Source organism: Podarcis vaucheri, assembly GCF_965113315.1.
Source record: "Podarcis vaucheri genome assembly, chromosome: 9".
NCBI classification, from domain to species: domain Eukaryota; kingdom Metazoa; phylum Chordata; class Lepidosauria; order Squamata; family Lacertidae; genus Podarcis; species Podarcis vaucheri.
This window is the reverse complement of record NC_138767.1, coordinates 27,709,737-27,725,411: the sequence shown is the minus strand read 5'-3', so window position 1 is coordinate 27,725,411 and position 15,675 is coordinate 27,709,737. Positions and strand designations below refer to the sequence as shown.

The following is a 15,675-nucleotide window of genomic DNA, read 5'->3' as shown; positions in this document are numbered from 1 at the left end:
CGGAACCCGATGCCTGGCTACCTTCCTCCCTGCTGCTCTCAGTCTTGAGCGTGGGTCCCGACTTCCAGCTGCTGCCGCCCTCAGTTATGAGCGTGGGTCCCGACTTCCAGCTGCTGCTCTCTGAATCTCCTCTGTTCCCTTCCTCCTGGGGTGTCCCCCCGGATCCCCCCCTTGCTCTGCTCACTGGGGCTCCCTTTTGGGAGTCCTCTGACTCACTGCTTAGGCTTGGAGATCTCGGGTCGTCATCATCACTCATTTTCCCTTCGGATTCCTCCCCCTCGCTCTCTGCTTCCTCCCTTCTCTGCGTCTCTGCTCCTGAACCCCTGACAATAGCCTTCTTTACCACCTGAGGCTTTTTTTCTGGGTGTGGGGGCAAGCTGTAGATATTGTACTAGCAAAACTGGAGAGTGGCTTGCAAAGCACCATTGGTGAGTCATTTGATGTGACACCTGGTGCTGCTTCCTGGCTAGAGGGGCTTGCAACAAAGTCTGTCAAGCAGTTGTGGATCCCCTGGTTGACCCTTCTGCCTCTGCTCAGTCCTCCTGCTATAGAACCTTCCTTATATTTGGAAACACACCGACTAGCAAATGATTGGAAAGTGATAGACAAAATAAGTAGGGTAAGAAACAGGTGATATTTCTCCCCAAAGTGGTGCAGTTTGGAATGAATGCTTACACATCATTGACCACTGCTTTCTCTAATGATAAACTTGTTGACATTTTATAGTATTGTCCTACAAGGAGTAGTGTTCTCTGTTTTTCGTCTCCAGGAACATGGTATTCCAACTGACATGGGCTATGCAGTGGCTCCACACCATTCTGGCGTCTACCCTGTTCATATTCAGCTTTATGAAGCCTGGAAGAAAGTCTGGGGTATTAAAGTCACCAGCACTGAAGAGTACCCTCATCTGAAACCTGCACGGTACAGGCGGGGCTTCATCCACAATGGCATCATGGTACATTGCATTTCCATTACTTCATAATCGTATCTTGGTAAAAATGACTAAAGCAATGCTATTATTCACATTGCTTGGAGTTTTAAAAGTGGTCTTTAAAAACCACCAGTGACAGAGAACTTTAAGAAGCTGCCACACTTGAATTGTACATTTTGCAATCCCAGCTGGTGGTTCAGTTCCCTTCTGTGCTTTCACTAGAAACTGGGAGGGCACTTGAAAAGAATATCCAACCTACAAATTTCTTTAATTAATAAGTGCAAAAAAATAAAATCCTTCAGTTTGCATGAAACGCTTTACATAGGTTTGACTATAGGCAAAATTACTGATTTATTTTGCATAAAATTTTAAATGCCTCTGGATCATGCTTTGGAAAGAAAGGGAACATTCAGACAGGGAGCATGATTATACCTCAGAGCTATTCCTCTGGCTGCCCTTCTGTATAGGATAACAACATACTTTATCCATGTTGTCAACAAACTCAGATGGGCTGCATATTTCTCCTGCCAGTGTGCTGTGACAGGGTTCAAGCAACAGTCACCATTGCATAAAAGTGAAGCAATTCCCAGCCAAGGTACAGAGAGGACAGCTGCTTAAATTTTCCACTGAATGTCATGGCATGAGGTCAAAGCTGTTGGTCCTAGGTCATGTTTACCTAGATTAACTTGGCCCATCACTGAGGAAAAAAGGCTCTGGCTAGCTGGCAGCTGTACTAACCAAACTAGCAAGAAGAACAGATTGGAGAAAGGGGGGGGGGACCACAGATTAACATTATCTCCAAATGAAATGTCAAGGAACTTTTAGGCATATGGAAATCAGAAACACTTATTACATGCCATCAGTACTATACCAGTAGGAAATATGGCTCAATATGTTTAATTAAGGGTAGTTTCTTTCTGGAAACAGGTGAATTGATTACCAACATGTATTTTGAGCCCTTTATTGGTTTCTGAAATGGAGAAAGTTGAGCCACAGAAACAAACACACTATTGCAGTTCCCATAATGCTTCTGTGGTTGAAAGTTTTGACTTAAAGAAGTGGTTTCAAACCTTTCAGCAGAAGTAAAGAGGATTACCTTTTCATGAAAAACCATTTATATCTACACTATCTGCGCTGTTTGCGGAAGCAGTTATGGCCAGAGGTTTATTTGTGTTGAAAAAGAACTACATACATTGGAAGATGGAAATACAAATAGCTACTTGTGAGGATGCTCAGGGCATCTACGTACTCTATGGTGTCACTAACACTATGTACTAACACTATGTCACTAACACCAGGGTGATTCAGACCATGCTGTAATGTACGTACTCTGAATATCAGCAAGGGGATGATGACAATATGTGGTAGTGATCACTAGCTTAGATGGCTTTGAAAGGGGATTTGGGCAAATGCATGGTTACTAACCATGTTAGCTATATGGAGACACCAAGATCAGAAGCAATGTGTCACTGAATCCTAGCTGCTTAGGACCAACAATGGAAGGTTATTGCCTTCACCTCCATAGGCATCTGGCTTGACAATGTAGGAAAATAGAATGGACTAAATGGACCATTGGTCTAATCCAGCTGGGCTCTACAGTACTTATTGACTTACTTAGGTAAAGGTAAAGGGACCTCTGACCGACTCTGGGGTTGCACGCTCATCTCGCTCTATAGGCCGAGGGAGCCAACGCTTGTCCGCAGACAGCTTCCAGGTCATGTGGCCAGCATGACTAAGCCGCTTCTGGTGAACCAGAGCAGCACACGGAAATGCTGTTTACCTTCCCGCCGGAGTGGTACCTATTTATCTACTTGCACTTTGACATGCTTTCGAACTGCTAGGTTGGCAGGAGCAGGGACCGAGCAACGGGAGCTCACCCCGTCGCTGGGATTCGAACCGCCGACCTTCTGATCGGCAAGCCCTAGGCTCTGTGGTTTAACCCACAGCACCATCCGCGTCCTACTTACTTACTTACTTACTTATTTGTTTCATAATATTTATATGCCACTTAATGGTTAAGAAAAACAACGATCCCCAAAGCCTTCTTTCCACACAAGCCCTGTACAGGTGTTAGTTGTATGAAGAGGAGAAGCATGGTGAAAGGGGTTGCAAGTTCCACACAACTACTCACCACATTTGCCCCTTTGTGTAAGTAACAAAGAGAGTTATAGGGTTTGTTTGCTTGTTTAATATACATATATGTGTTGTAGCAGGTTCCATATTAGGTGTTTCTACCTGCACAAGAGACAAAGTGGAAGATATCCTCTAAGACTGCACTCAGTAGCTGCAGTTTATATAAGTATTTATAGTAAAAAAAAATTAAATGAAAAATGATATACAGTTTCTGTTTAGTCCATGGCACCATTTTAGTTGATCAAAAGCTTTTACATCTATTAAACTAACTGATTTAGTCAAATTGGTATTAGATCCCATGAAATTTTGTGCTTAAAGATTAGGCCCAGGATTGAAGTGAATTAATTAGGGAGAGTTTTTAATGCAATTAATACCTCCTTCCCCTCAGCTGGATCTGGCCCTTTCTTAGATCAGAAAAAATAAATCTATGACATAATAGCAGAACTTCAATTATCAGGGGATCTAGGACAAGGAGAAAACACACACATATAGATCTTTTTTGTCTTTATTTTCAGGTGCTCCCTCGACAGACGTGTGGGCTTTTCACCCACACAATTTTCTACAAAGAATACCCTGGAGGGCCTCAAGAACTAGACAAAAGTATACGAGGAGGTGAACTGTTTCTTACCATCCTTCTCAACCCCGTATGTACTTCCTTTTGTTGTTATACAATTATAGTATAACTGATGTGGTGGTGGTGGTTTTCATTCCAAAGCACAAATAAAATCAGTTTGGTCTGAGACTAATATGAGCTTCATTATATGGAACAGCTGCATCCAGTACAATCACTGTGTCATATTAGATTTTTGAATGGTGCTATATATAAAAGATCTCAATATATGGTGGTATGATATTGTAGTATTTAAATGCCACTTATTCAAAACACTTCACATGCAACATTTTGTCATAATGATCTAATTCCATTTCAGTATTATGACCCCCTTTTTACAGATACAAGGTGGGGTGGAAGAACTGAGCTAAGTCTGGCTTCCCTAATATCCTCTAGTGAGTTCATAGCACGGCATTCAAACCAAGGAATTCATGGTTTGTCTTAGGGTGTGTCTACGTAGAAGTTTTGAATTCACTAGGATTGACTTCCCGGTATGTATGCATAGGATTGCATCCTCAGTTTCTATGCTACACTAATATTTCATTTGGATATGTGCCTAGTCCTGAATTTATTTCATTTAAACTCCTTCTATTAACACAACAGACACATTACAATATATTCTGCAACATTGTGTCTCCATTTCCAGTGATATTATGTTCATAAAAAATCCAAATTTGAGTATGTGTTTTCCTGCCCTGTAGAAGTGCCCACTCTTTCTTCCTAGACTGAATAAAGTCCAGGTATTTAGAATTTTGTATTGTAGGAAATACACCCAAGCAGAAAGCTTAACAGGAACTAAAAGACTGGGAGAGACCTGAACATAATGGAAGTATGTTGCAGGAACCACCCACATAAAGTAACAGAATAAATCTGTATATTTCTCCATTATGGGTAGCAAAGCAAAACATAAACCAGTGTTTCCCAACAGGGGAGCCCAGGATATTCCAAGGGGGCCACAGGTGAAAATTGTGTAAATAAAGGGCCACAATATGAGGCTAGGGGCCCACAGAGAGAAGTGAAAAGTGAAGGAGGGGGGATCATTTTTTAAAATAAAAAAAAATCCTGATTGGCTGGCTAACCACTTGGCCAATCACAAGTAGGTAAGGGGGTGACCCACCAGGGCCTAGTGCATTTCCGGCAGTAGAGGGCAATCACTGAGGCTCCCATTTTGACCAGTAGAGCCCATGATCCAGAACCCCCAGGTCAGGTAAGTGCAGTGGGGGGGGTGGCAATGGGTAGGGCTGGGCGAGCCAGAGCTGCTTGTTGCTGCTGCCCAGTGGCAGCCTGGGTCTGACTCTGCAAGGTGCAGGGTGATATCCACCTCAGTGTATAGCCAAGTGGGGTTGTCTGGTGCTGCTGACTTGCATCTCGTAAATAACAAAGTGTCTACTCAGAAGAAAGCCGCACTGAGTTCAGTGGGCCTTACTTCCAGGTAATGGTCTGTGGGGCTATGGTGTTTTATCTAGGCAGCCAGGGCTCCTCTGGATGACAAGACCTTTTTGCACCAGGTCAGTGAGGACCACCTGCTTTTTAAAATTCTCCTATATATACAGAACTCCCCGTGAGCCTTTTGGACTTCATCTGTAGGTTTCCCGGTCAAATAAGTGCTGTTTACTTTTTATAATACATGGAAGATATATATGTTTACTTTTTATAATACGTGGAAGAGCCAGCGTGGTGTAGTGGTTAAGAGCGGTGGACTCATAATCTGGGGAACCGGGTTCGCATTCCTGCTCCTCCACATGCAGCTGCTGGGCTAGTCACACTTCTCTGACGTCTCTCAGCTTCACTCACCCCACAGAGTGTTTGTTGTGGGGGAGGAAGAAAAGGAGATTGTTAGCCACTTTGAGACTCCTTAAAGGGAGTGAAAGGCGGGATATGAAGTCCAAACTAAAAGATGGATCTCCCTCGGGAGGTTCTGGACTCTCCTTCCTTGGAGGCTTTTAAGGAGAGGTTAGATGGCCATCTTACATGGATGCTTTAGATGAGTTTTCTACATTGCAGGGGGTTGCACTAGAAAGATGACCCTTGGGGTCTTTTCCAGCTCCATGATTCCGTTTTCCTGATTCAGAAATATTTCATTCTGTTCCTATCATTTTATGCAGTTGTATTTTGTATAAATTATAAAAATTATAAATAAAACATGTTCTATTTCAAAGAAAATATTTAAATAGCTACCTTCCTACAGGTAGGACAGGGGAGGGTACATAAGTATAGCCAGGATTTTTTTTACGGAGCAGGCTTTTGTTGGGGGGGGGGCAGAAACTCAAATATGTATTGATTTGTATTGATTTTTACTTATGGGAGTCAGCTGCCCCCCTTGGCTACACCCATGGGGGGCATAGGAAGGAAACAAGGTCGAAAGGGAGCCACAGTTGGAAAAAGGTTGGGAAACACTGACATAAACAAATCTAATGTATTGGAGCCTGGTTTCAGGTTATCATGTTATATAGGAGAATAGCATTCCTGCCATGAGCAGGGATGAATTTGTTTCACCACCACCCTTTACCTGAAGGAGAGTCTGAAAGGAATTTCCACAAGGGGAAGGGGTAAGGTCACCTGACACAAGGTGACCAATCACAGGAAAGCGAACCTGGCCCATTTAGGGCTGCTTTGATTCCTCTCGTCCTCTCTTTTACTTATGTTCAGAGGTAGGTTGAGCAATGATAGATAGAAAACAGCAAGAGCTATAGGCAACATCAAGCCAATAATTTTCCCAGATTTCCCCCTCAGCAGATACCCTCACATTAATATATTATTCACACAGCTTCTCTCACAAGGAGCACAATAAGTTAATAAAGGCTCACTTCAGAATAGCCTTGAGACAAGTGCCAATTAAGAGATAATTAACTTGAGCTAAAAGGTTGCATGATTGTCCCACCAACGATTTACCAAACAAGCTTAATATGAATAGCTGCAAGCTTGTTTGTTTGTTTGCAAATTCCTTCAAAATCCCACTAAAAAAAAGCTGTTCTTGGCAACATGGCACCATGTGCAAAATGCCACTCCCTTTATATACTTCCTGGTACAGAATTTTTTCAAACTTTGTAATACAGCACTTAAAAATATATATGATCTCCATGACTTCTTTATTCAGTTTTTATTTTCTAACCCGTGTACACTTTTGATTGCCTTGGGTGGTTCTTCTGGATGAGCCCCTTTCAAACTGGTAAGGCACACCATTAGCTGGAACAAAAGGCTTAAAGCAGATGAACCTTTAATTAACTCTTTAAGCAATGAACATTGGCAATACATTACCACCACCAACCTTCTAACAGCTCTTTGTTGTTGTTGTTTAGTCGTGTCCGACTCTTCATGACCCCATGGACCAGAGCATGCCAGGCATTCCTGTCTTCCACTGCTTTCTGCAGTTTGGTCAAACTCATGTTGGTAGCTTCGAGAACACTGTCCAACCATCTCATCCTATGTCGTCCCCTTCTCCTTGTGCCCTCAATCTTTCCCAACATCAGGGTCTTTTCCAGGGAGTCTTCTCTTCTCATGAGGTGGCCAAAGTATTGGAGTCTCAGCTTCAGGATCTGTCCTACCAGTGAACACTCAGGGCTGATTTCCTTAAGAATGGTTAGGTTTGATCTTCTTGCAGTCCATGGGACTCTCAAGAGTCTCCTCCAGCACCATAATTCAAAAGCATCTATTCTTTGATGATCAGCCTTCTTTAAGGTCCAGCTCTCACTTCCATACATCACTACTGGGAAGACCATAGCTTTAACTATACGGACCTTTGTTGGCAAGGTGATGTCTTTGCTTTTTAAGATGCTGTTTACAATTTGAGGGCTTTATTAGGGTGGTTGTAGACAGCCCTCTGTTTGAAAAGCTGCACAGTTAAAGTTACCGTATTTTTCGCACTACAGGATGCACCGTCCCATAAGGTGCACCTAGGGTTTTTTTGGGGGGGAATAAAGGGGAAAAAATTATTTCCCCCCCCCCAGGCACGGGGCTGGGGCGGGGGAAGCCTGGGTTTCCCTGACCCCAGCCCCCAGAACAGGCAACTCTCCGCAAGCAGCGGGAGCCCAGCGCCGGGCTCCCGCGCCTTGCGGATGTTGATAATGCAGAGTCCTGTGCACAACGGAATGACGAACAGTACGTGCCACATGCTTAAAGTTGCTTTATTTTCAGTTCATTGTTGAGAAATTACAAACATGCATCTTGCCTCTGCTGGAGCAGAGAAGCAACCGTCCTCCTCCTCGGAATAACGAACACCGAGAGAGACAGTGAAAAACAGGAAACCAGTGTAACGTCACATCCAGCTTCCCATTCCCGTGTGAAAACCCAACAGTGCTCTGACTGTGGAATGTAAACATTGTCTTGTGACAAGCACTTTGCTGCACAGTGAAGAGAGCAGAAACCAACATCCTCCCCCTTTCTGTGAACATCACTGGGCAGCGTGTTCGTACAATATCAGTACAAACCCAACTTCTGTACATAGGTACAGTGTTGATCCCTTGATACAATCTTGGACAATACATCAGCAGGAATTTCATTACCTGGCATATAGGACACCGTTACGAGTCCCTTCTGAATATATTCCCTAGCATGTTGCAACTTCAATTGCAAGTGCTTCGTGCTTTGCTTACAACCTTCCGAATTCAGCAAAGCCAAACATGCTTTGTTGTCCTGGTAAACCTGGATTGGACATTTGACAGGAATTTTCATGTCTTTGCACAATTGTAACAACCATTCACAATCCTTAAGTGAATAAGACAGTGCATTCAGTTCAGCTTCACAAGTACTTAAGCTAATTGTTGTTTGCTTCTTGCATGACCAATCAAATAGACCCTGATTGTACATGTAGCAAACTCCAGACGTACTTTTCCTGTCTGTAGTGTCACTTCCAAAGCTTGCATCTGCAAAAATCTCAAGACCACCAGACTTCTGATTGTTAAATCTCAGTCTGTAATGCATAGTGCCTTTCAAATAGCGTGCTATGCATTTCAGAGCTTTCCAATCCTTAACAGTAGGATTGTTAACTTGTCTGCTTAGCAAATTACAGCTAACAGCAATGTCAGGTCTTGAACATCTGGCAATGAAGTTTAGCTTGCCTAGCACACTTCTGTACAGTGTAGTGTCAGAAAATGCTTCTTCAGTGTCTTCTACCTGATAACCTGTTGTCATCGGTGTGTCTACAGGGTTAGCATCCATCAGGTTTAGTTTGCTTAACACATCAGCAATTTTCTTTGACTGGTGTACTAGAATGTTACCACTTTGATCTTTCTCTATTTCCAGAGATAGGTAGTTGTTTACCTCACCAAGATCTTTCATGTCAAAGTGCTCTTTCAGTTGAGCTAGGGCGTTATTGTACATTGTGACATCTTTCCAAAAGAATAAAATATCATCAACATAAAACAAACAATACAGCTTCTTTTGCCCCTCCTCTTTGACAAACACACATGGATCAGCTTTCCCTTGCTGAAAACCTAGAGAAAACAATGCTTCAGTGAGTTTTGTGTGCCAACACCGTGCACTTTGTTTGAGACCATAAAGGGACTTCTTTAGAGCACAAACAAATCCCTGTTTTACCTGTACGCCATCAGGTGGAAGCATATAAAGTGATTCACCTAGAGATCCGTACAAAAACGCTGTATTCACATCGTGGTGACTAATGTGTAGATTCTCCTCTGCAGCTAGCTTGAGCATAAGCCTAATGCTCTCATATCTCACCGTGGGTGAGTAGGTCTCATGATAGTCTTCACCTGGTACCTGTGCAAAACCTCTGGCTACCAATCTGGCTTTGTGTCTGACTATCTTGCCATTTTGATCAGTCTTCGCTTTGAAGACCCATTTGCTTCCAAGCAGTTTCATTCCTGGAACTACTGGAACTAGCTCCCAAGTTTTGTTCCTTTCTAAGGAATCAAGCTCAGCCTTCATAGCATTTAACCATGGCTCAGCTTCCTTAGAATCCAAATGCTGGATTTCTTGGAAACTTGAAGGTTCAAAAACCTTCTTGGAGCTTTTAACAGCTGCTACTGCTGTCTTAGCAAATTCATCAGCAAATCTCTTTGGAGGTCTGCCTTTTGTGGCTCTTTGTGACCTGCGAATCAGCCTTTGGTCTTCAACACTCTCCTCTTCCTTCTTAGGAGAAAAATGACCTATTGTGAACAATGGTTCTTCCAATTCCTGATCAGAGCTTTCAGAGGGTCGCATAGAGGCTTTCGCACTCTTGAAATCCTCTGAATTATCCGATTCAGTTTCAGACTCAGAATCAGAACCTTCATCAGTGGGTGTGGGTTGCTGTTTCTTATCCTCAGTCTCATCACTGTCATCAGGATAACATTGGAAAATTCCCACGTTCTCCCCCCACTTGGCATTGTACTCAACACTTCTTGTGAGTTTAATTGTCTTAGAGTCAGTCATCATTATTCTGTAAGAACCTTTCTGATAACCTAGAAAGATACCATGCAAACCACGTTTGCCTAACTTGAAGCTTTGTGGTGAATGAATCCACATATCAGAACCAAAAATTTTCATGTGTTTGATGTATGGTTTCTTGCCAAACATCTTCTCATAGGGGGTACAACCAATCGCTGAAGATAACCTGCGATTGTAACTGTAAACAAAACATGAGAGAGATTCGGCCCAATAACTCTCTGGAAGATTTGCATCATGCAGCAAGGTTTTTAACCCTTGAAGCAATGTTTGATTTGCCCTTTCGCAAAGTCCATTCTGCCATGGCGAGCGAGGACTGGACAAATCGTGTTGAATTCCTTTCTCAGTCAGAAAAGCTTCAAACTGCTGAGAAGTGAATTCTCCCCCGCGATCTGTGAAAAGAATTTTTATCTTCTTACCATGCACATTTTCCAACCAAGCACAGAATTCTTTGAACCTTGGAAAAGCCTCTGATTTCTGCTTGAGATTATACACGTAAATATACCTGGAAAATGCATCAATGAGAACCATGAAGAACCTATTTTCACCCAAAGAGGGCGATAGTGGACCGACTAAATCAGCATGAACAATCTGGTATGGTTCTGTAGCTTGCCTACTAGACACCTTACCTTTCACAGCCATTTTCACCTTGTTTGCTGCGCATGCCTTGCACTTCATGTGGTACCTGCAGGGTTTAATAGTCATACCTTCAACCAAGGTAGGCATTTTAGATACTGCCTCAAAATGCAAATGACCAAATTTCCTGTGAAAATCATGAATACATCCTGCATGCAAACTTTTGTTAGAACCTGCAATGCAACAAGTATCATTCTGCACAACATCATCATAATACAAAACAAATAAACGATCAACACATTCAGCATGCAATACATAATCGTCTTTCTTTGTGATGGTGCATTTCTTGTTCTTGAAGGAAACGTCAATGTTCCGTTCATTCAGCTGCATCACACTGAGAAGATTGTGTGTGGCATCTGGAACATACAGTACATCCTGTATTGATAAGTCCAAACTGTGAAGAACAACAGTTCCGTAGCCTTGACTGGGAATCGTGTGGTCATCCGCCTGGTGAATCGCACCTTCCTGCGGTGTAAAAGACACGAACAGTCTCTTATCGTTGCACATGTGGTGGGTAGCTGCTGAATCAACCACGAAGAAAGATCTAGACGTCTTCTGGACCTTTGCAACCTTTGGAGTGAAACGTGAGACCATTGCCTTGTGCTGCGTTGTCCTGGACACCGGACCTTTGCCTTTGCTTTGGCCTTTTCCACGCGATGAACTTCCGCTGCGCTGCTCTGTCTTGGCCCTGGGATATTTGCATTCCCTCTTCATATGGCCTAGACGTCCACACGAGTAGCATTTCACTGCCTTCAAAGCTTTGGCGCCCTCTGGTGGTTCCACTGCATTCTGGGATGACGTCTGTGAAGACTCCCCCATACCCATGCAGCTAGCACCCCGGCGATCTGCTTCATTCTGGATCACGGCAGTAACATAGGCTACTGTGAGCTGAGCAGTTGGTTGAACAGCAATCTGAGTGGCAACGGACTCCCAACTTGGACCCAAAGAATGTAGTATCATGAAGGAATACACAGCCTCTGGAAAGTTGAGTCCTCTCTGTTGCAGCTCATGTCTCAGATTCTGCATCTCCATCAAGTGTTTACGCACATCTCCACCTTCAGCAAGAGCCATACCATGCAGCTTGGCATAGTAGTACATTGAGGAACCAGCTTCTGTCCTCAAGTGAGCCTCTCTTAAAGAGTCCCAAATTTCTCTGGCTGTGGTCTTGCCACGCAACAGACAGAGCTCTTCTGGGGATACTATCAATGTAAGTGTTCCCCGTGCTTTGGAATCCTTAGCATTCCATTCAGCTGTAATTGGAGCTGGGGGGTTGTCTGTAATAACATTAAACAGACCTTCTTTCCGCAGAATTGCCTCTGCATACTGCACCCACTCCGTGTAATTTTTCTTATTGAGCTTAGGAATCCCAAAAGCATCAACCAGCTTTGCATTAGCCATCATTGCTGCTTTAATCAAGCTGTGTCACAGTACTGCAGCTTCTTCTAAAAGCACTTTTAAAAAGTACTTTCGTTTCCCCCAGCCATCCAAGCCTGTTAGCTTGTGCCTTAAAGCCCTTGCCTGTTTCGCGGCAAAAATGGCTTTAAAAGTACAAAGTCCAGTCATAAAGCCATAAACTAGAAACTGGCAGGCTGCCAGGCTGCTCCGGGCAGCATGAGCACATACCTTCATCAATCAAACTTGACGCGCAGAGCAGATAACGCGATCCGTTCCTCTGTACCTCTGCCGGCATTCCTCAGTTTGATTTACGTCTTTCTGGGCCCGATAACCAAAATGTTGATAATGCAGAGTCCTGTGCACAACGGAATGACGAACAGTACGTGCCACATGCTTAAAGTTGCTTTATTTTCAGTTCATTGTTGAGAAATTACAAACATGCATCTTGCCTCTGCTGGAGCAGAGAAGCAACCGTCCTCCTCCTCGGAATAACGAACACCGAGAGAGACAGTGAAAAACAGGAAACCAGTGTAACGTCACATCCAGCTTCCCATTCCCGTGTGAAAACCCAACAGTGCTCTGACTGTGGAATGTAAACATTGTCTTGTGACAAGCACTTTGCTGCACAGTGAAGAGAGCAGAAACCAACAGCGGAGAGGTGCGCAAAGTCTGGGCGCGCTTAGCTCAGCGCGCCCCGCCTTCGGCATGCAGGCAATTCTCCGCAAGCAGCGGGAGCCCGGCGCAGGGCTCCCGCACCTTGCGGAGAGGTGCGCGAAGCCTGGAGAGCGAGAGGGGTCGGTGCGCACCGATCCCTCTCGCTCTCCAGGCTTCAGCGAAAGCCTGCTTTCGCCCCATAGGACGCACACACATTTCCCCTTCATTTTTGGAGGGGAAAAAGTGTGTCCTATGGGGCGAAAAATATGGTAGGTTTAAAGATAAAAAAGCCACAGGAAGGGAGATCAGGGATCTCGAAGTTGCCCATCAACAGTTATCACCTGGACCACACTGAGGAAGCACACAGGTCCAGGTGTTAATTGTTGTGATGCATTTTCTATTTTTTGGTGATCCATAGGAAGCTACCTTAAGCTTTACTCCCTGACCCAGTGATCTAAAGACCTTTTTCTGCAGTTGGTTCTCTGTAGGAGATAGATTACCTCATGCTGGTCACAAGCTTGTCTCTTCTTTCAATCTTCACTATTTTTGCAAGCTGTATGTTCTTCTGCATGACATAAATATCGTATGTTTCTTAATTTTCACTGCTTAGTTGATTTGTTCTTTGAAAGTACAGTCAACTTACTCTGAAAGTATATGAATATGGTAACCACACCTCCATGTTTATATGTTATCACAGTCGCTCATTCCTTTGTACTTAGAATGTATCATGTTATTTTATGACAACTGACTTACAAAGAAATGCCCTATTTATCAAATATATAGGGCACTGAGCAGTAGTGATATTATAATTCTTGTTTGCCAATTTATCAATTTATCATCTGATCCTGAGGCTTGTCAATGAACTTGCTATTTCTTGACTCCATTTACATGCCTTCTTAACATGCCATCATTTATCAGTCAAGCTGAGTCAGTAATTCACTTTCACCATTCACCAGATCTTTCGAGTTTCAAGGTTACATTCATCCTAGCACAGTTAGGACCTGATATTTGTGATACCTTAAAATAATGTGCAGACATCCAAATCCCACTTGCACCAATGGGACTTACACTTTCTCTCCCTGTGCACCCAAAACGTTGGGAAGTCTTAGGAAACCTCTTGAATAGACTGGGAGGTTATGGAGCTGCAATGAGGTGGACAGAAAACATTATTCCATTGTGTCCATTGGCATAACATCGGATTTCACCCATCCTAGCCCCATTAAATGTCCCACTAATTTAAGACCTCCAACAAGAGTTGCCCATGCGTATATCTGTTACTTGATTTAAAGGTTATGAATAAACTGAGCTCTTGATGAGTATTTTTTCTAGGCCCAGACTTTTTAAACTTCTTGTGCTAGCTGTTTCTGTTCTTCACACAGTTACATAAGTAGATGTATTTCTGTCCTGTTCATTTTCTGGACTGTTTCCGGTGCACTTAGGGAGTTGGTCTTATGTCCCTCAAAATATCCCAATTTCCAGTTGTCCAGAATAATTTTATTTTAAAGTGCAAGAAATTCTATTGGGATAGACAAAATTTTAGCTTTAAAAAAGTAGGTCATCATTTAAGTATGTGTTGTGGAGTCTAGTTTTAGACACCTATATATTAAAATGATGGTGTCTGGACTTCAGGAATAAAGCATGGTTTGACTTCAAAGAGATTTAGAGTAGATTCAGTTGTTCGGAGCACTTTTATTGAATATATGTTAAGTATAAGAGTACCTATACCTCAGTGTAAAGAGAACTGCTCTTTCTGAACTCTGCTTTTATTATTTAGAAGACATTTCTGTCTCCAAACTTGCTTATCACTGTCTCTACACTACGATTAGAAAATGTTCATTCCTTGACCAAGCCTTTGCTTCACTCTAATCCTTTCCAATGTACCTTCACTTCCTGCTTAAGCTTCTTATGAGTTCCCCTGAACTACAGCTTGCTGAAGTTTCTGAAGTTCTGAATTCTAAAACTTGATTTCTGACTTATTTGATGTAATAGCACGCTGAAGCTCTTGATTGATTCACCATTTCAAGCATGCCATCACAAAAATTTTCAAACAGCTTGCTCTTAAAATGGCAAGTTTCTTTTTCTTTTTGCTAATACCCTGCATTTCCTCCAAGGAGCTTACAACAAGAGTTTCTCGTCTAGGCACTGGCCAAGGTGCTGAAGCTTGCATCCTATGCTTTCAGACCATCTCTGCAGTCTCGCCATGTTTCTCCTTGAGAAAGCTTTCACAAAGGGGAAGAGAGACTGTGGCCCACTTGAATCCCCAAAGGAAATTGCTGGCATTGAGTAAAACTTTGCAGAGCAGTGTTCACAGCAGCACGCCATAATATATCTTGAGTAAATTTACCCAAGAGGAGGCCTTGAAGAAGTCAAAGGATTTTAACATGAAATCTAGTAGACAGTGATCCCTGTGATGCCTGTTTTCTTAACTGTTCTGTCCTGTTGATTGGAACATTCATGTTCTGCACGAAATGTCATACTTTCCAGCCATTCTCCACAAAATCATCTCTAGCCCATCTGCCCCATTCTTTAGGGGTCTTTTTATGGTCTTCAATTTGAAAAGACTAGTCATTAACATTGCACTGTTCCAAATAACAGTCTTTGTGTGAACAAGGAACTTTTTATGACATTATTTTTGACGCCATCTTTTAAAACAGGAAATGTGGTATCTTATGAATGTTGCTGGACTCTCATGAGGCATAGCCAGCAAAGGGCCAGAGTTTGTGATGGTTGTTGTGTACACAAAAAAAGTGGAGGTTACCATGTGGTGGAGTCTCCTTCTTTGGAGGTCTTTAAGCAGAGGCTTGACAACCATATGTCAGGAGTGCTCTGATGGTGTTTCCTGCTTGGCAGGGGGTTGGACTCGATGGCCCTTGTGGTCTCTTCCAACTCTATGATTCTATGATTCTATGTTGACTACAGCTGCTTTCGAGACACT

General features: G+C 43.0%; 1 protein-coding gene across 2 annotated transcripts in view; it reads left to right on the top strand.

Annotated features, from left to right (window-relative positions):
* Positions 1-15,675, top strand: part of NDST4 (N-deacetylase and N-sulfotransferase 4) — a 137,781-nt gene that overhangs the window by 80,456 nt on the left and 41,650 nt on the right. For both annotated transcript variants that reach the window (XM_082236924.1, XM_082236925.1), the window contains 2 exons: positions 770-955; positions 3,580-3,708. In XM_082236924.1, coding sequence (XP_082093050.1) covers positions 770-955; positions 3,580-3,708 — 315 coding nt within the window. The remainder of the gene's footprint in view (positions 1-769; positions 956-3,579; positions 3,709-15,675) is intronic.